This window comes from Canis lupus, chromosome 8, assembly GCF_048164855.1.
Source record: "Canis lupus baileyi chromosome 8, mCanLup2.hap1, whole genome shotgun sequence".
Taxonomy (NCBI): Eukaryota; Metazoa; Chordata; class Mammalia; order Carnivora; family Canidae; genus Canis; species Canis lupus.
Window position 1 is genome coordinate 8,566,861 of NC_132845.1, and position 21,562 is coordinate 8,588,422.

General features: G+C 37.3%; 2 protein-coding genes across 4 annotated transcripts in view; one reads left to right on the top strand and one right to left on the bottom strand.

The window, feature by feature from the left end:
* The window catches only part of MIGA1 (mitoguardin 1), an 87,097-nt gene that overhangs the window by 53,079 nt on the left and 12,456 nt on the right, over nt 1–21,562 (top strand). For 2 of the 3 annotated variants that reach the window (XM_072834133.1, XM_072834134.1), the window contains exons 9-11: nt 19,949–20,067; nt 20,329–20,401; nt 21,076–21,162. In XM_072834133.1, coding sequence (XP_072690234.1) covers nt 19,949–20,067; nt 20,329–20,401; nt 21,076–21,162 — 279 coding nt within the window. The remainder of the gene's footprint in view (nt 1–19,948; nt 20,068–20,328; nt 20,402–21,075; nt 21,163–21,562) is intronic. The other variant, XM_072834135.1, reaches the window with a different exon arrangement.
* Nucleotides 11,986–15,248, bottom strand: LOC140637524 (large ribosomal subunit protein eL34-like). Its single transcript, XM_072833940.1, has one exon. It carries the CDS (start codon nt 12,377–12,379, stop codon nt 12,029–12,031), a length of 351 nt encoding a protein of 116 aa, XP_072690041.1. The 5' UTR covers nt 12,380–15,248; the 3' UTR covers nt 11,986–12,028.

Consider the following 21,562-nt stretch of genomic DNA (forward strand, 5'->3'; position numbering starts at 1 on the left):
AATAATCACTATGGCATTTTAACAATAATGGAAAACTGGAAATAGTCTAATGCATTATGGTGCATACATAACTTGAAATATTGTAGTGCCAGAAACATGTTTCCATTTATTTTTAATAAATGACATGGGAACATTCGTTAAGAGTAGTATGTAAAACTTTATACAGAGAGTATGATTGTAATTTAGTGATAAAAAACTAAAAAACATGTATATGGAGTATATTGTATAAGTAGGTACAGAAAAAAAGTCTAGATATAAATACACTAGTGTGTAAACAGTGGTGATCAATGAATTATAAATTTATGGGTAATTTGTTTTCTACTGAGATTTAAATTTTGTATCAAAAGAGAATGCTTACAGAGTGTTCGTCTATTTATAATTTTTTCTGCTTAAAACAACTTTAAAAATCATATGCCCAATTTTATCTTAGAATAACTTTATTTTAATGATAGATTTTGGATATTAGTGCTCTCTTTTTTTCATATAAATATTATCACACATCTGTAGTTCATGCTGTAGCGTAGAAAGCTTTGGATATTCCAGTATTCTGTACTCTAAGCCTTGATTCTGCCTTTTAAATTTATTTTTATTTATTTATTTTTAAGATTAAAAAAAAATTATTAGAGATCAAGAGCAAGAGAGAGAGCTAGCAGGGAGAGGGGCCAAGGGAGAGAGAATCCCAAGTAGATTCTGCACTGAGTGCAGTGCCCAGTGTGGGGCTCGATCTCACGACCCTGAGTTCATGACCCAAGCCAAAATCAAGAGTCCGATGCTCAACCAGATGAGTCACCCAGATGCTCCTCTGCTTTTTTTATTTTTTATTTTATTTTTATTTTATTTTTATTTATTTATGATAGTCACAGAGAGAGAGAGAGAGAGAGGCAGAGACATAGGCAGAGGGAGAAGCAGGCTCCATGCACCGGGAGCCCGACGTGGGATTCGATCCCGGGTCTCCAGGATAGTGCCGTGGGCCAAAGGCAGGCGCTAAACCACTGCATCACCCAGGGATCCCTCCTCTGCTTTTTTTTAAAAGCAGTACTGATCATAATCTTTAATCTTCTCAAGATTTTTATTTATTTGTATTTTAGCTATTGCTTACAGTAGCATCTCCTGAATTATTTTTTCCTTATATTTTTATATTTGTAAGTTTGAAATAGATAAAATATATCTACTTCCTTTATAGAAAAGATATATCCCTCCCTTTTACTATTCGATATAGACAGCCTTATCTCCTGTTCTTTTTTAAAAATTTTTTCCCAGCTTTATTGAGATATAATTGATGTATAATGTATAAACTTAAGAGATACAGTATGATGATTTGATATATAGATATAGATATATAGATATATAGATATATAGTGAGGTAATTACCGTAGTAAGATTAATCAGTACATCCATCACCTCACAGGATTATGTGTGTGTGTGGGGGGGGGGGTTGAGAATGTTTAAGATTTACTCTCAGCAACTTTCAAGTATATAATACAGCATTGCTAGCTGTAGTTGTCATGCTGTGCAGTCAATCACCAGGATTTCTTCATCTTCTCCTTGAAAGTTTGTACCCTTTGACCACCATTTCCCTATTTCCCTCACCCCCCAGCCTGTGGCAACCACCATTCTACTCTCTGTTTCTATGGGTTTAGCTTTTTCAGATTCCACATGTAAGTGATAGAATACAGTATTTGTCTTTCTCTGACTTATTTCACTTAGCCTAATGCCTTCAGGTCCATCCATATTGTCACAAATGGCAAGATTTCCTTCTTTATCATGGGTGAATAATATACTTTACACACACAGACACATACACACATTTACATCTTCTTTATTTATGTGTCATTGGACATTTAGGTTATTTCCATGTATTGGCTATTGTGAATAATACTGCAGTGAATACGGCAGTGCAGATATCTCAAAATAGTGATTTAATTTCCTTTGGATATATATCCACAAGTGGGGTTGCTCAGATGATATGGTAGTTCTATTTTAATTTTTTGAGGAACTTCTGTATTATTTTCCATAGTAGCTGTACCAATTTACATTCCCATCAACTGTGCAGGGTAATGTGAGCTTCCCTATTATCCTTACCCTTGCCAGTATTCACTATCTCTTGTCTTTTGTATCAAAGCCATTCTAACAGATATGAGGTGGTATCTCATTGTGGTTTTGATTTGCATTTTCCTGATGATTAATGATGTTGAGGGCCTTTTCATATGTCTGTTGGCTATTTCTGTCAGTTTTTAATTGGATTTCTTTCTCCTATTGAGTTGTATGGATTCCTTGTATATTTTGGATATTAACTCCTTAATCAGATAGTTTATAGATATTTTCTCCCATTCAGTAAGTTACCTTTTCATTTTGTTGTTTCTTTTTCTGTACGGAAAGTTTTCAGTTTGATAGAATCCCACTTAATTATTTTTGTCTTTGTTGCTTGTGATGTTGGTGTTATATCCAGAATATCATTGTTAAGACCACTATCAAAGATCTTTTTCCCTGTGTTGTCTTTTAGGAGATACATGGTTTCAGGTTTTATGTTTAAGTTAAATCTTTTTTTTTTTTTTTAAGTAGGCTCCACACCCAATGTGGAGCCCAGTGCAGGACTTGAACACACAACCCTGAGATCAAGACCTGAGCTGAGATCAAGAGTGGGAGGCTTAGGGCAGCCCCAGTGGCGCAGCGGTTTGGCACTGCTTGCAGCCTGGGGTGTGATCCTGGAGACCCAGGATCGAGTCCCACATCGGGCTCCCTGCATGGAGCCTGCTTCTCCCTCTGCCTGTGTCTCTGCCTCTCTCTCTGTGTCTTTGAATAAATAAATAAATAATTTAAAAATCAATAATAAAAAGAGTGGGAGGCTTAACCAGCTGAACCACCCAGGTGCCCCTTATGTTTAAGTCTTTAGTCCACTTTAAGCTAGTTTTTGATGCAATTGTAAATAGGACTGTTTTGTTCATTTCTCTTTCTGCTACTTCATAATTAGTTTATAGAAATGCAACAGGTTTCTGTATATTGATTTTGTATCCTGTGACCCTACTGAATTCACTTATCTGTTCTAGTTTTTTGGTGGAGTCTTATATATAGCATAATGTCATCTGCAAAAAGTGACAGTCTTGCTTTTTCCTTACCAACTTGATTGCCTTTTATTTCTTTTTCTTGTCTGATTGCTATGGCTAGGACTTGCAGTAGTACTCTTGAGTAAAAGTGGTGAGAGTGAACACCTTTGTCTTAGAAAAGTTCTTGATCTTAGGGGAAAAGCTCTCAGTTTTGGTATTGAGTATGATGTTAGCTATTGATTTTTCATATACAGTCTTTATTATGTTGAGGTATGTTCCCCATAAAAAAGTATGTTACTTTGTTGAGGGTTTTTATCATGAATGCATACTCTACTTTGTCAAAAGCTTTTTCTGTATCTGCTGAAATGATCGTATGGTTTTATCCTTTCTTTTTTTGATTGACTTGTGAATATTGGACTACCCTTGCATCCTGGGAATAATACATCCCATTTGATTATGGTGAATGATTTAACGTATTGTTGGATTCATTTTTCTAATAAAAATATTTGGGATTTTTGCATCTATGTTCATTACAGATATTGACATGTAGTTTTCTTTTTTTGTAGTGAGTATCTGGTTTGGGTATCAGGGTAATGTGAGCTTCATAAAATGAATTTGGAAACTTTCCTTCCTCTTCTATTTTTTTGAATATTTTAAGAAAAATGGGCATTACCTTTTCTTTAAATGCTTAATAGAATTCACCTGTGAAGCCATCTGGTCCTAAACTTCTGTTGGTTCGGAGTTTTTTGATTAGTGATTCCGTTTCATTGCTGTTAATTGATCTGTTCAAATTTTCTGTTTCTTTCTGATTTAGTTTTGGAAGGTTATATGTTTTTAGGAATTTATCCATATCTTACAGGTTATCCAATTTGTTGGCATATAATTTTTCAAAATATTCTCTTATAATCCTTTGTATTTCTGTGGTATTGGTTGTCATTTCTCTTTCCTTTCTTTCTTTTTTTTTTAAGATTTTATTTATTTGGGAGAGAGAGAGAGATAGCAAGAGAGAGCATGAGTGGGGAGGAGAGGGAGAAGCAGGCCCTCTATGAGCAGAGAGCCTGACATGGTGGGGCTTGACCCTAGAACCCTGGGACTATGACCTGAGATGAAGGCAGATGTATAACTGACTGAGCCACCCACTTTCCCCTCTCCTCTTTCATTTCTGATTTTGTTTGAGTCTTTTTCTTTTTTAATGGGTCTGGCTGAAGGTTTAAACCATTTTGTTGATCTTTTCAAAGAGCTGTGTCCTGGTTTCAGTAATCCGTTCTGTTGTTTTTTTTAGTTTCTATTTCATTTATTTTTGTTCTAATCTTTATTATTTCCTTCCTTCTACTGGTTTTAGGTTTTGTTTGTTCTTCTTTTCCTAGCTCTGTTAGGTATTAAGGTTAGGTTGTTTATTTGAGATCTTACTGCTTCTTGGATTAGGCCTATGTTGCTATCGATTTCCCTCTCATAACAGCTTTTGCTTCATCCCAAATATTTTGGACCATTTGTGTTTTCTTTTCTTTTTTTTTTTTTTTTTTAAAGATTTTATTTATTTATTTCTGAGAATACACAGAGAGGAGAGAAAGAAGCAGAGACAGGCAGAGGAAGAAGCAGGCGCCATGCAAGGAGCCTGACGTGGGACTCGATTCTGGGTCTCCAGGATCAGGCCCTGGGCCAAAGGCAGTGCTAAACTGCTTGAGCCACCTGGGCTGCCCCCATTTTTGTTTTCATTTTCATTTGTTACCATGTATTTTTTAAAATTTTATCTTTGATTTCTTGGTGACCCATTCATTTTTTTAGTAGTAAGTTTCTTAGCCTCCATATGTTTTTTGTGTTGTTTCTAGATTTTATCTTATTGTTGATTTCTAGTTTCAAAACATTTGTGGTTGGAAAAGATGCATGGTATGACTTTGTTTTTTGTTTTTTGTTTTTTTTTTTTCAGTTTCTTGAGAGGCTTGTTTTGTGACCTAATCTGTGGTCTGAGAATGTTCCTGTATACTTGAAAAGAATATATATTCTGCTGTTTTAGGATGGAATGTTCTAAATATGTCTGTTAGATCCATCTGTTCCAATGTGTCATTGAAAGGCACTTTCCTTTTCTTTTTGGATCATCCATCCATTGATGTAAGTGAGGTGTTAAAGTCTCCTACTATTATCGTATTACTATCAATCATTTCATTTGTGTTTGTTATTAGCTGCTTTTGTATCTGGGTGCTCCCATGTTGAGATAATAAAAATTTGCATAATCATCCATTAATGTAAGTGAGGTGCTAAAGTCCCCTACTATTATTGTATTACTGTCCATCATTTCATTTGTGTTTGTTATTAGCTGCTTTTGTATCTGGGTGCTTCCATGTTGAGTGCATAAAAATTTGCTATTATCTTCTTTTTGAATTATTCTCTTTACGATTATATAGTGTCCTTTTTTTTTCCTTACAGTCTTTGTTTTAAAGTCTATTTTGTTGGGGCACCTGGGTGGCAGATTGGTTAAGCATCTGACTCTGGTTCTACTTTAGGTCGTGATCTCAGAGTCATGAGATTGAATCCCCCATCAGCCTTCACACTCAGCAAAGAGTCTGCTTAAGATTTTCTCTCCCTCTCTCTCTGCCCCTTCTGATCATGTTTTCTCTCAGTCTTTAGAGCATGCGACTCTTGACTTCAGGATTATGAGTTCAAGCCCCATTTTGGGCATGTAACTTATTTTAAAAAATAAATAAAGTCTATTTTGTCCAATGGAAGTATTGCTCATCTGTTTTTTTTTTTTTTTTCCACTTCTCTTTGCATGATAAATGCTTCTCCATCCATTCACTTTTAATCTGAATGTATTTTTTGGTATGAAATGAGTCTTTTATAGGCAGCATATAGATGGGTCTTGCTTTTTTATCCATTCTTTTTTTTTTTTTAAAGATTTTATTTATTTATTCATGATAGCCACACAGAGAGAAACAGAGAGGCAGAGACACAGGCAGAGGGAGAAGCAGGCTCCATGCAGGGAGCCCGATGTGGGATTCGATCCCGGGTCTCCAGGATCGCGCCCCGGGCCAAAGGCAGGCGCCAAACCGCTGTGCCACCCAGGGATCCCTTTTTTATCCATTCTATCACCCTGTATTTTTTGAGTGAAGAGTTTAGTTCATTTATATTCAAAGTAATTCATGGTAGGTATGTACTTATTGGCATTTTGTAACTTATTTTATGGTTGTTTTTGTAGTTCTTCTCTGTTCCTTTCTTTTCTCTCACAGATAGCTGGTTTTATTTAGTGATATACTTGGATTCCATTCTCTTTATTTTTTCATATGTATTACTGGGTTTTGATTTGTGGCTACTGTTAGTTTTGTAATCACATGATGCATATAGTAGTCTATATTTAGTTGATGGTCACTAAAATTTGAACCCAGTTTTTACTCCTCTCCCCCGCAACATTTTAGGCATATGGAGTCAAAGGTTATACCCTTTTATTTTGTGAGTCCCTTGACTGATTTTTATAGATATATTTATTTTTACTGCTTTTGTGCTCCCTACTTCCCCTATTCCTACATATGGTCTTTCTACTCATAGTCTCCTTTAATAGTTCTTACAGGGCTGGATTAGTGGTTATGAATTCTTTTAACTTTTGTTGTCTGGGAACTCTTTATCTCCTATTCTGAATGATAGCCATACTGGGTAGAGTATTCATGGTTCCAGGGTTGTTTGTTTTTTTTCTTTTAGCACTTTGAATATATCATGGTACTCCATATGGCCTGCAGAGTTTCTGATGAAATATCAGCTGATAGCCTTATGGGGCTTCCTTTGTATGTAATTGTTTGATTTTCTTTTGCTGCTTTAAAAAAAAAATCTCTTTATCTCTGCTTTTTGTCATTTTAATTACTATGTATCTTAGTGTGGGCCTCCTTGGGAAGATTTTATTGGGAGCTGTCTGTGTCTTTTGGATCTGAACGTCTGTTTCCTTCTCTAGATTCAGGAAGTTTTCAGTTGTTATTTCTTTTAATATATTTTTTACCCCCTTTGTCTCTCTTCTCCTTCTGGGATCCTTATAATGCAAACATTATTACACTTGATGTTGCTGAGTTCTCTTCATATTATCTCTCTTTTCTTCTTCAGCTTGATGGCTTTCCATTATTCTGTCTTCCAGATCACGGATTTGTTCTTTTGCTTTCTTTAGTCTAATATTTATTCCTTCTACTCTATTTTTACTTTCAGTTATTGAGTTCTTTAATTCTGGTTCTTTTTTGTTTTCTCTCTCTTTGTTGAGGGTCTCAGTGAGGTTCTTCACTCTTTCTCAAGTCCAGTGAATATCTTTATTGCCCATTACTTTAAATTCTCTGTTAGGCATATCACTTATTTTCATTTCATTTAGTTCACTTGCTATGATTTTTGTCTTGTTCTTTCATTTGGGACATATTCTTTTATATCCACATTTTGTCTAACTCTCCCTATATTTCTATGTTTGTCAGCTCTATCACCTGCTCTTGAAAGTAGTGGGCTTATGAAATAAAAGTCTAGTGTCCTGCAGTGTAGTGTCCCTTGTTCACCAGAACGTGGTGTTTGAGGAGTGTCTCCTCTGTGTGTTGCATGTACCCTGCTAATGTGGCTAAACCATGTTGCCTTCAGTCCAGTTGTCTGAAGTGGCTCTCTGCCTGTTGTGGGCAGGGAGTGGTCCCTTGTGTACAGTGGGCCAGTTTGGGGCTGCTTTGGGCTTGAGTTGAGTCAGACCAGATGTATGTCAGAGATGCAGTAGCACTGAACTTCAGGGTGTTTTTCCCATGTTGTCCTCAAGAAGCTTTCGTTTTTGGGCAGGAGTCTGTCCCCAGTCCACTCCTGGAGCCACTTTTGGACTATTGTATGTAGTTATTTTTCCTTCTCCCCAGGGCTGGAGTCATTTTGGAGTGGTGCTGGCTCCTGTCAGGGCTGCTTGCAGACTGCCAGACTTACGGCACTGTTTTGGCTGGGCTCCATTCAGGTGTGTATTGAAGGGGATAGGATCACAAGAGAAATTGGGCAGAGGTGGTGTTTTTTAGCAACGTTTGTGCACGTCTGCTATGGGAGGAGACTTGGAGGAAGGCCTAGTCGGTTGTGCCCATAAGAGAACACCAGGGCACAGTGCACTGTTAGCAAGCTATTTGTGAAATATTAGTGCTTCACTGGTTACTGCAGGTATCCATGTATCAAGGCTGGATGATGGGGAAAGGAAATTGTGTTCACCAGCTCCTTTGTTCCTGGAGAATTCTCCCAAAGATCCCTGGCCCTCCAGTACATGCTCTGTGATTAGTAAACAAATCTCCCTCCTATATAGCCCAGGTATTTTTCAGATTGCTGCTTCTATGCTGTATCTCTCTGTATCTCTTCTCTGCTGTTTATTGTGGTGTCTCTTTAAGGGTGAGGACTCAGTTTCCTGTCTTCCTCCAGCTAATACAGAGCTGAGCCTACTGATTTTTGGAGTTCTGAGTGTTAGGCTCTGCCAATTATAAGAACTTGTGAAATTTGGGTCAGAGCTTCTGGTTGTCTTATTTTGAAGGTTCAGGTGGCTTGATATGAGGGTCTTTTTATCTTCTCTCTCTGTACTGGTGGTGTCTCTACCTCATGAATAGCCCTGAGTCCATTTAGCTCTTGACTGCATCTCTGCTCTTCTACCTACTGTGATGTGGCTTCTTCTCTACCTTTAACTTCAGAGAGTTTGCCAGTCTTCAGTCAGTTTTTGGGTTATTTACACTGCTGTATTATTTAGTTGTATCTGTGGGACGAAGTGATCTTTGCATTATCTTACTCTGCCATGTTCCTCTTAATTTTTCTTTCTGATCGATTGTTGTGAGTGTATAGAAATACAGTTAATTTTTATACATTGCTTTCGTATCCTGCAACTTTATCAAATTTGTTTATTAGTTCTAACAGTTTTTTGGTGGTCTTTTAAGATTTTCTATAAATAGAATTATATCATGTGCAGATACAGTTTTATTTTTTTCTTTCTAATCTGGATGCCTTTTCTTTCTTTTCCTTTCTTGATTGCTCTGGCTAGAACTTCAGTGCTATGTTGAATAGGAGTAGTGAGAATGAACACTCTTATCTTGGTCTTAGGGAAAAAGCTTTCAGTCTTTTACTGTTGAGTATGATACTAACTGTGCTTGTTATGTATGGCCTTTATATTGTTGAGGTATATTTTTTCCTGTACCCAATTTGTTGAGAGTTTTTAACATAAAAGGATATTGTGTTTTGTTGTCAAGTACTTTTTATCTTTCTGTTCTGTGGATACTGTCCTAGATAATATATAAGGAGAATTGCTACTCATTTTGCATTTTTCTGCTGTGAGTAATGATGTACCTAATTGCTTCAAAGTTTCTCTATAATATGCAACTCTAAAAAATACTTTGCTAAGTGTTCATTATACTTTGTTGTTTAAGTTACAGAGGTTTGATAAGAAGAATCCTTCTGGAAAACAAAATACATGAAAACCACAAGAAGGACTCATATATAAGAAACATCTTAGGAATGCTTCTAGGGTATAAATATATGATCTTGGAATGTGAATGTTCCAAAATAAGTTCTTTTCTGAGAAGTATTTGTTAAATTATTTTTAATTGCATTTATTATATGCCAGATACTTAAATTAGGGAAAACTATTTTAATGAAGAATGTTATTAAGAAAATAAGATCTGAACTCTTAACAAACTTAAACAGTTTATTAAGATTTGAAAGATTTACTCAGAATTACCAGAAAGATTTTATGCCTATTTAGATTAAAGAAATCCTGGCATAGGCTTTTCTCTAAGCTAGGCCAGTCATTTGTAAAAGTGATTAACAAGATTTTCCTATATAAGCTTTGCCAAACTTTGGTTTGGAACTACAGCCTTTTTTCTCTGAAAAGTCTTTTTTAAATAATAGCTTTACTGAGAAATAACTGACATACTATAAAATTCACTTTTTAAAAGTGTACACTTCAGTGGATTTTAGTGTATTCACAGAATTGTGCTACCAGTAATGCTTCCTACTTCCAGAACATTTTTATCACCCCCCTCCCCTCAAAACCCCACCTATTAGTAATCACTCCCTGTTCTCTTCTACCCCCGCCCTTGGCAAGTACTGATCTACCTCTGTCTCTATGGATTTGCCTATTCTGGACATTTCATATAAATAGAATCATACAATATGTGACCTTTCGTTTTGATGTTCTTTTACTTAGCATAATGTTTTCAAGTTCTGAAAAGTCTTTTTAACGTTAGGATACTGCTGCAGTGAGTGGTCCTAACTCTCCCTTATGTTAAAGAAATTGTCATTTAATAGGTAGAAACTAATATGGCAAAGAGTAATTTTCAGCTGTGGATTCAGATTTACTTAGAAGTAACACTGTGCAGCATATTCATGTGTTTAATATATAAATTATAAGGTGTTAATTAAAGAAAAAATTTTAGGGGTATCTGATTGGCTGAGTTGGCTAAGTGTTGGATTCTTGCTATAGGTTCAGGTCATGATCTCAAGGTCATTAGATTGGGTTCCCGTTGGCCTCTACACTAGGCAGGGAATCTGCTTGAGATTTTATATCAAAAAAAAAAAAAAAGAAGAAAGAAAAAGAAAATTTTGTTTCTTATAATCCAGATAGCTCTACTCATACACTAAATGGAAACTTGAAAATTTTACTTTAAGAAAAAATTTGGGATGCCTGGGTAGCTCAGTGGCTGAGCGTCTGCCTTTGGCCCAGGGCGTGATCCTGTGGTCCCAGGATTGAGTCCCACATCAGGCTCCATGCATGGAGCCTGCTTTTCCCTCTGCCTGTGTCTCTGCCTCTCTCTCTCTCTCTGTGTCTCTCATAAATAAATAAATAAAATCTTTAAAAAAATCTTCTTTAAGAGAGAGAGTGAACAAGCACAAGAGCATGGGGTGGTGGAGGGGCAGAGGGAGAGAGAGAATCTCAAGCAGACTCCTCACTGAGCTTGGAGCCAGATGCAGGGGTTGATCTCATGACCCAATCAGAAACCAAGAGTCCAGCACTCAACCAGCTGAGACACCCATGTATCTGTTGGAAAGCTTTTTAGTACCCACCTCTCTGATTTGACAGCACTTGTATCAACCCAAGATAATACACTAACTATAATATACAAAATGACAAGGATAAATATTTAGAATAATCATTTTTTTAAAGATTTGATTTATTCATTCATGAGAGACACAGAGAGAGAGAGGTAGAGACAGAGGCAGAGAGGGAGAAGCAGGCTCCATGCAGGGAGTCTGATGTGGGACTCAATCTTGGGACCAAGGGATCACTCCTTGAGCTGAAAGCAGATGCTCAACCGCTGAGCCACCGAGGCATCCCTATTTAGAATAATCATAATCTGAAAAGGGAGAGCTATGTCTGCCATTTAATATTTCTGTTTCTTGAATTGTCTTCTTCTGGGGTCAATTTTGTCTATCTTGGGCTTTCATTCTTATACTGATGGTTTTCTTCTCAAATTTGAAAGCTTAATTGGTGACTAGATTGATAGGTTGATTGTGTGGATTTGCAGTGTTTTATAATATTTGTCTTTCTTTTTTTCTTAAAGATTTTGTAAGATGATGAAGATGCAGGGTACACCTCCGTACAGAATGAAAAGGGAAGCCCATTTCTCACCTAGCTGACTTACTTTCCCCAGACAGATTTGATACTTTTCTTCTTTTTTGAGAGAGAGAGTTTGCAAGTGGAGGGGCGGGGGAGAGGAAGAGGGAGAGAGAGAATCCCAAGCAGGCTCCATGCCCAGCACAAAGTCCAGCATGGGGCTTGATCCCACCAGTCATGGTCATGACCTGAGCTGAAATTAAGAGTCTTGTCACTAAACTGACTGAGCTACCCAGGCATCTTCAGATAATTTTTAAAGGGAAATGTTACTACAAGCTGTTCTCCTCGTCAAGGATGAAAGGGAAAGAGCATGTGGGACTATGATAGTTGTTTAGACACAAACTTTCATTTAAGCCCCCCCCCCTTTTTTTTAACATATCAAGCTCTTTGATTTTTATTACTCAAAAAAATCCTCATTTTTTTATTTAGCTTTCTGACTCTGTGCTTGTGCCTTCAACACTTTCACGATTTTCTGCTCCTCAATAAGGAAAGCACGCTTGATCCTGTCACGAACACACTTAGCACACATGGAACTACCATAGGCCCTGCTGACGTGTTTTTTCGTTTTAGACAATCTCGTAAGGACTTTAGGTCTCACAGCACGAACTCCTCGAAGTCGGCCAGGGCACACAGCACATGCAGACTTTGGCACTTTCCCAACCTTCTTGGTATAAAGGTAAACGATTCTATTGCCAGGGGTTCGGGACAGCCTAGTTTTGTTAGAGGCTGTATTGTAGGACAGCCTACGATGGTATGTCAAACGCTGAACCATTCTGAACGCCTACTGACGCCGTCCCCGGAAGAGGAAAAAGTAAGCTCCCATTTTTAATCCCTCTTCTCACTCTTGTCACATACCTGCCTACTCCAAGCCTGGTGCTCTTTGAGGCTCTGCTTAGCAAATGTCTCTCCTTTGACTATATCCCTTGTTAAATATATTCTGGACTATGGGTTCCTCATCATTTTCATCTATCCACACATTTCCATTTGCTTTTCAGTTTTTGGAAATTTGTCTTTTCTTTGCTGTTAGTATTGCTATCACTATTATATTAGTTATCTGTTGCTGTGTAATAATTACTTGGAATTTATTGACAACAATAAAACTCCGTGTGTGGACTTAGGACTAGGGCTGAAGCTATGAGGACGCCTCCAGGCCTCAGGGGCATGTGCCTCAATTTGGTGGTTAATTCTAGATGTCCTTAATTTCCCAGGGAATATGTTGGGCAGAGGGTACATATCTTTGCATTAATCTAGTAGTCAGAGCCTTCTAAACCCTGGGTGTTCCACACTTGGGATCTAATGAAGGCTCAAGTGTTTTGGAAATTATTTTTCTTAAAATTCAGGTTTTATGGGATGGTTTTTTCGAAGTGAGAATTGAGTCCTAAGGGCTAATCCAGGGAATCTTTTGTTTTGGTATTTAATTCTGAACCTGCATATATTAGATAAGGGAGTGTGTTTTGGACTAAGCAAGCCTACCAAAAGCAGCTGAACAATCTTTCAAAATAAAAGAGTCCTGCTTGGAGAAATCAGTAAGGAGAAGCTCCCTTAATACAATAATTTTAAGAATGTTGGTCTGGGCTTCAAGATAGCCAGGGAGGCCACTGAAGGCATCTATATTGATAAGAAATGCCCCTTTATTGGTAAAAGGAGCAGATCCTGTTTGTTGTGGTGACCAAGATGATGAAGATGCAGGGAACAATTGTCATCTGCCAAGACTACTTTTACTGTACCCAGAATACAGCTGCTTTGAGAAGTGCCATAGGAATATGTCTGTGCACCTGTCTTCCGGCTTTGGAGACATTGAGATCAGTGATGTAGTTACAATGGGCATATGTTGGCCCTTGAACAAGATGTCATGCTTTAATGTGCTCAAAGTCAGTAAAGCCACTGGCACCAGGAAGCAGTTCCAGAATTTTGAGACTGGACACCTGCCCACTCCACCAAACAAAATTATTTTCCCATTGAAAAAGAACAATTAACATTTATTACATCATCATTTTTGAGGCTTAGGAATTTGGAAGTGACTTATCTGGGTGGTCTGGCTTGAGGTCTTTTGTGAAGTTGTGGTCAAGTACATTGGCTGGGGCTATAGTCATATGAAGATTTTTTTTAAAAGATTTATTTATTCATGAGAGACACACACACAGAGGCAGAGACATAGGGAGAGGGAGAAGCAAACTCCATGCAGGCAGCCCGGTGTGGGACTTGATCCTGGAACTCCAGGATCACGTCCTGAGCTGAAGGCAGACGCTCAACCACTGAGCCACCCAGGCATCCCAAACATATGGAGATTTGACTGGAGCTGGAAAATCTTTTCCCAGGATAGTTTACTTACAGCATGTTGGTGTAGCCAACCATTACCTTTTGTCAGAAGACCTAAGTTACTTACCACATAGACTTCTCTATAAGACTGCATAAGTGTCATCACAGCATGGGACCTGGCTCCCCCAGAGGAAGTGATCAAAAGGAGAATGAGATGAAAGCAGTGACTTTTATGATCTAGCCTTAGAATTCACACTCATCATTTCTGTACTTTGCTGTTGATTACACAGGTTGGCCCTATTTAGTGTGGAATGAGGCATAAGTACCAGAAAGAGAAAGTCATTGAGGGCCATTTTGGAGGATGATTATTGTGGGTTTATTTTCTTTTTAATTTCTTTTCTTTTAGGGAGATAAGGGGATATAGTCAGCCTGCCTTCTTTAGCTGTAAGTCCTATTTGTAATTTTAAATGGTTGGTTTGAAAGGAAAATGTAAACATATAAAAAATAGTCCATATTAAAATGGAACTTAGCCTATTTCATGACCCAACTTATAGTTTTGGGACTTTGGACATTTCTTTCATGGTTGTTCAGAGCCTTGAAAAAATATTAAAGCTTTTAAAAATATTACTTCACATTCAGCAAAAACATTGCTTGCCAAGGAAGATAAGGCCCAACCGAGTCCCTGTTGCACCTCACGGAGAACAAGAGAAAAAGAATTTTAAGATGTTAGAAATCTGAAGCTGATAAAACATTGTTTTCATGTTACTTCATTTATGGGTTTTGTCTTTTTTGTCTCTGTTTATTGTTGCTGCTGTTGTTATTGACTTACTTGATTTCTTACATGGCCATTTTTATGGTTTTTGTGAATCATAGGAGATAACTAATGAAGTAGAATAGTGCTTTGTATAAACCAATATAATACTACTTTTCCTTTTGAAAATATTAAAATAAGTTTTTGACATGTGCCCTTTGAGGGAAGAATAATTTAGAAATAAAGGACATTTCAAGTTTCAGCTAGCCAAAACACCAAACCAAAACAAAAACCACCCCAAAACCCTTTTTCATGGTAAATTGCACGTTTCCAAATGCTGGTATTAAATTGTGTTATTGACTTCTGCCTCAGAAATAACACCTCAGCTATTGTAAAATGTTAATCTTTTTCTAAAACTTTAAAAACGTTTTTGACGGGGCCCCTGGGTGGCTCAGTTGGGTAAGCATCTACCTTCAGCTAGGATTGTGATCTCAGGATCCGGGGATCGAGTCCTTTATTGGGTTCCCTGCTCAATGGGGAGTCTGTTTCTCCCTCTCCCTCTGCCTGCAGCTCCCCTTGCTGTGGTGTCTCCATCTGTCAAATGAATAAATAAAATCTTTAAAAAAAAAAAAAAAAGGTTTTGGTAATTTTGTCAAAAAATTCTTCCTAGGGCAGCCCAGATAGCTCGGTTGCTTAGCACCGCCTTCAGCCCTGGCCTGATCCTGGAGACCCGGGATCGAGTCCCACGTCGGGCTCCCTGCATGGAGCCTGCTTCTCCCTCTGCCTGTGTCTCTGCCTCTCTCTCTCTCTCCTCTCTGTGTATTCTCATGAATAAATAAAATCTTTTAAAAAATTTTTAAAAATAAAAGATTTATTTACTTACTTAAAAGAGAGAGAAAGCATGCATGCTGTATGTGGGTGTGGGGTATGTGTATGTAAAGAATCCGGAAGCAGATTCTCCAGTGAGCACAGAGCAGAGCCCCTACACAGAGCTTAATCCCACAACCCATGCTCAACCAACTGAACCACTCCAGTGCCCCTAAATAAGTCTTTTAAGTAAGTAAATAAATCTTTTATTTTTTAATTTTTTTTAAAGATCTTATTTATTCATGAGAATACACAGAGAGGAGAGAGAGAGAGGCAGAGACACAGGCAGAAGGAGAAGCAGGCTCCATGCAGGGAGCCTGACGTGGGACTCGATCCTGGGTCTCCAGGATCACACCTGGGCTGAAGGCAGCACTAAACCGCTGAGCCACCCGGGTTGCCCAATAACTAAGTCTTTTAAAAAAGAGAGATTTGTTTAAATGATCACTTCAGTGAAACCAGCAATAAGCAAGGTAGACCAATAAATCAAGGCTTGATTCTGGAATCTCTTATTGTTGGATTTATTCATTCTTATTAGTATAAATTATTTTATGTAGAAAGTTTAATTAGAGTCCCATTTTCTTCCTTGGGATTTTTATCTACTGGTAGGTGAACATAAATCTTAATTGTTTTGATAGTGGTACGAAACTTTAAACTATTTAATATATAAAGAATTTCTAAGTTATTTTAAATCCTATTAGTTTTTTAACCTCAGAAGCACTTTGCCTTTAGCATATTATATCGTCCTTAAAATATGAAGGGAAATATTAAAAGTGGAGAATATATAAATAATATGAGATATTGTCATTTCTGCTTACTTTTCTTTTTTGCCTCTGATCTCTAATAGCCATATTTATACTGTCTTAAGTATTGTTGAAGCTTAAACTTCTTTCCTCTTGGCTTTTTGGATAAGGCTGATAGAAGTATATAATTTGGTAATTAAGAGTATAAGCTCTAGAGTAATGCTTGTGTTTAAATTCTACCATTTGATTGTGGGACTTGGAACAAGTTCTGGTAATGTGAATCTCTGTTTCTTTATCTGTAAATTGTGGAAAATAACAGTACCTACTTTATGGGTTATTATAAAGATGAAATCAGATTATGAAATTAATGCATTTAGCATAGTACTGGGTACATATGAAGTGCCAAAACTACAGCATGAAGAAATACTTCTGGAATAATAGATTAACAATCTCCAAAAATCTCTTTTGCAAAGCAATGAAAACACTAGCAAGAATTGTCAAACTCAAAGTTTTAAGAACTCTGAAAATTAATGAAAGACTTACAGAAATTTAAGGGGCATTTTAAAAAAAAAAAGAAAAGAAAAATGAATCTCCATAAGAACAGTGAACTTTGTGGATTTTTAACTTGATCTGTTCCCATCCCCTTCTCTTCCATAGTCTTGAAAACCAACAATTTCACAAACGTGGTAACTGCAAAAACCAGGCCTGGCAACCACTAAAAGACACTTAATGGCTTTGGATCTTCCCAAAATTCTGTTTTGACCTATATGGCAGCTCCCTGCCATCTTCAAGACTTATCTATATTTGATCTGACTTAGAGCTCGCTCTGTAGGAAAGTCCAATCCCTATGGCCTTTATTGAAAACAATCAGTGGCAATTGTTTAACATTATAGTTCCCTGAGGTGGTGATACCAGTCAAGGCTAATAAGAGGCTGACCAAAAAACTTAAAAGGAAAAATTGAGCAATGAGATTTTTAAAAGGGGGCTTTGAAAATTTCCAACATATTCCTGGTGATCGAGAAGGCCACAGGCATGTGCAGGATCGTGAGTATGTTCAGGAAAGACTTTAGAAGTCCCTAACCCCTCACCTCTGGCTGACCTTGATGTTCTGCATAAGCAGGGAGTAAAAGTTAAGGCAGAAAAAAAGGGAGGGGGGATCGTTAATTGGAATTTATCAAAAGTAAAAACTTTTGTGCTTCACAGGACACAAACAAAAAAGTGAAGAAATGGCAGATTGGGAAAAATATTTGTAAATCATGTGTCTTATAAAGACACATATCCAGAATATATACTGAGTGGTGCCAACTCAACAGTAGATGGACAAATAACCCAATTGAAAAATGGGCAAAGGATTTGAATAAACATTCCTCCAAAGAAGATATATAAAGGCCAATGAGGAGATAAAAGATGTTCAATATTGTTTGTCATTAGAGAAATTAAACCACTTTACACCCACAGAAGTGACTATAATGTAAAAGATAGATAATAATAGGGACACCTGGGTGTCTCAGTCAGTTAAGCATCTGCCTTTGACTCAGGTCATGATCTCAGAGTCCTGGGATCTCATGGGCTTCTTGCTTAGCAGAAAGTCTGCTTCTCCCTCTCTCTTTGCTCCTCCTCACTGCTTCTGCATGTCCTCTCTTTCTCTCAAATAAATGAATAATCTTTTTAAAAATGTATAGTAATAATTATTGGTGAAGGTGTGGAAAAATTAAATCATTGTACATTAGTAGGAGTGGAACATGATGTCATCTCTTTGCAAAGCAGTTTAGCAGTTCCTCAAAAAGTTAAACATAGAGTTGGGTGCTTGGGTGGCTTAATTGGTTAAGCGTCTGACTCTTGATTTTGGCTCAGATCATGATCTCAAGGTTGGGAGATTGAGTCCCACACTGGGCTCCACACTGGGTGTGGATCCTGCTTAAGATTCTCTCGTTCTCGGGATCCCTGGGTGGCGCAGCGGTTTGGCGCCTGCCTTTGGCCCAGGGCACGATCCTGGAGACCTGGGATCGAATCCCACATCGGGCTCCCGGTGCTTGGAGCCTGCTTCTCCCTCTGCCTGTGTCTCTGCCTCTCTCTTTCTCTCCGTGTGACTATCATGAATAAATAAATTTAAAAAGAAAAAAAAAAAAAAAAAAAGATTCTCTCGTTCTCCCTCCTTACCTCTCAAAAAAAAAAAAAAAAAAAAAAAAGTAAAAAATAAGTTAAACATAGAGTAGCCATCTGACCCTTCCTCTTTTAGGTGTGTACTGAGGAGAATTGAAAACATTAAAAACTTCTACACAAATGTTCAAAGCAGCTTTATTCATGATAACCAAAAGTGGAAGTGACCTAAATGTCTATCAATTGAGGAGTGGATAAAAAAAAGAAAGTGGTATATCTGTACAATTCAGCCATAAAAAAGAATGAAGTACTGATAACAGCTACATCATAGATGAACCTTGGAAACATTTTGCTAAGTGAAAGAAATCAAACACAAAAGGCCACATATTGTTTGGTTCCATTTACATGGAATTTCCAAAGTAGGCAACTCCAGAGACTGAGAGTAGATTAGAGTAGAGGGGCTAGAGGGAAGGGGAAACAGGGATGACCAAGGTAAGGGGATTCCCGTTGGGATGGTAAAAATATTCTGGAACTAAAAGGTGGCACTAATTGCAAAATCCAGTGAATCCACTGAAAACCCCTGAATTGTACACTAAAAGGATGAATTTTATAGCATGTGAATCATATCTTAATAAAGCTGTTATTAAAAAACCAGGCAGCTGGGTGGCTCAGTTGGTTCAGCGTCCCACTCTTGATTTCGGCTCAGGTCATGATCTCAGGGTTGTGAGATTGAGTTCACCTGCATTGGCCTTATGCCCAGTACAGATTCTACTTGCTTGTCCCCAAATACCCCCGCACACCCACTTGCGTGCTAGCATGCCTGTGGGTCTGGACACTCTTTCTCTCTCTGGATACTTAAAAAAACAAATCCAGGGCCACCTGGCTGGCTCAGTCAGTACAGCATGCAACTCTTGGTCTCGGGGTTGTGAGTTCAAGCCTGACATTAAGTGTAGAGGTTACTTTAAAATTTTTAAAAAATCTTCACAAAACAAAAAAACCAAAAACCCCTACAGCATGCTATTTAAATGGATCACCTGGTACTGAAAAATTAACATCACTGCAAAGGTTTCTTGCTTAGTTGGCTGCTCTGTCATGTTTGCTGTTTAATCGTCAGAAGACTAGAATTTCATATGTAGAGTTGTTAGGGAGGCCAGAGGTGCATGACTGTTTTTCAGTTATACAGAGGTTAGTTGGAGCTGGCTCTGAGAAAAAATTCCTTAGAATAGCCAAACTGAGATTGCAGTGTTTTTGTAGAAAGTTTTACTTCATTTACACTTGTGAGTTCTAAAACTTTTAAGCATTCTTTGGGTGTTAAATCCTCCCCTCTTCTATTCAATATTTCATCCTCAGTTATTCTTATTGTCGAACTGTAGGATACTGCCTTTCTATGTATCCTATGGGCTTAAGTTGACAAATTCAAAAGCTTGTTAAAAGTTTCAGTCATTTGTACAACTGAGTTTTGAAATAAAGTGGATTTAGAGCTCACTAGCTGTACAATCTTACTGAATGCTTTTTATGGTTTCATCAGATCAATGTTTTGATATTTTAGCAAGATCCTATTTTCTATCTTTTACAATTTTTTTCTTCTATCAGTGTATCCTGTTGTAACCCACTGCATTCTTAGCTTGCAGAGCACAGAGAAGTACGGCATACCTACAGACTAGAGTCTTTGTGTCATTGCCCTTTTTATGAAGAAGCCATGCATTTAGTTGAAGAAGGGAAAATCTACTCAAGAGTGCTTAGGTACCATTTCAGTTTTGCTTTCGTTAATGAAAAATACTAGGGTGCTGTTGCAATGTTTGTGTAATATTTATTAAGGATGTTTACGAGAATGGGGGGAAAGGTTTTTTAGGCTCAAAAATGTTTTTTTACTTGTTTTGTCAGTATTGAAAAGACATGTGTTTTATATTAAGGTCCTGAGGTTAAGGCTTGTTTGAATCCAAATTTGTAGTGGGCTTGATCTTGAATGCAGTTTAACATTTGTCTTCCCTGTTTATTACATAGAACTGAAATGTTGGAGTGCCTAGGAGACAGTGATTTTCTTGCCAAACTTCACTGTATTCGGCAGGCTTTTCAGGTATTTTTTTTAACATTAAGTGATTTCACCTAGCCACTCATTCTCCTGCCCCCCACCCCATGCTATAGAGTCCAGCTGAATATAAACAGGACAGCTCTTTGCTCTTTGTTATCCTTATTTTTAATGGCAAGTATAAGATCTACTAAGTTTATTTTTCCTGCCTGCTCTTTCATTTGTCTTTGTCCTGTGCCATGGCTTCCCAGCTCCACCACACTTTGTCAAACAGGGTATTCTGATACTGGAGATCTGTGCAGATGGCTGCTGAAAATAAACATCCTCCCATTATCAAGTAGTATGTTTCTCAGATTGTTTTGTATTTGAATCAGTTGTAAAATCATTGATTTCCTAAAATGAAATAAGATCACATAACAAATTATCTTTATTTTTCTATATTTTGGAGACTATATAACATTTATTTTGGATTTTCTAATATTAAATTGAACACAGTTTAAATTCATATTTATTTCCCTTTAACCTTTCTTGATTATAGGTTTCAAGAGCTCTTTTTACGTTAGTAAATTACAACTTTCTGTGTGGTCTACTTGCAGAAATAGTGCCACATATGATGCATTGACTGTATTAGGGTTGTTTATGTGTAGATGTGCTATAGAGTCAGATGTCCATTCATATTAATTATAGGTTTCCTTCTTCTTTGGGGTTGGATATTTTTTCAGGTAATACTTTCGGAAACAGCCAACAGGATATTCCTTGCTGAGAGTGGAAGGAAAATTTTATCAGCATTAATTGTGAAAGCACGAAAGGTAAACTTGTTTTGTTGACAAGTGTTTTACTGTTGTTGTTTCTGTTGAACTGAAGATTCCAGTACATTGAATTTTTACTAGAAGAAAAAGTTTTTGTAGATAGTTGGAAAGGTTCACATATTAAAAATAAATTATATAAAGAGCCCTGATTTTTACTTGGGTGGATTTGTTTCTATGTATGAAGTCTACACTATTTTGATCAAGTTGTTACTCATACATTATTCCCAGTTCGCTGTGAAGTTGTGAATGTCATTTTGAGGATCATGATACATGATACTACAACCACCACTATTTTATTTCTAAGACCTCTTCATTTACCTCCCTCAAATCATGTTCACTGAGCTTCCAGGAAATAGTGTAGATCTCAGAAATCTGCAGAGTAATACAAGTTACTCTTATT

Coding starts and splice junctions, on each gene's coding strand:
- LOC140637524 (XM_072833940.1), bottom strand. CDS start 12,379: ATGGTTCAGCGTTTGACATACCATCGTAGGCTGTCCTACAATACAGCC.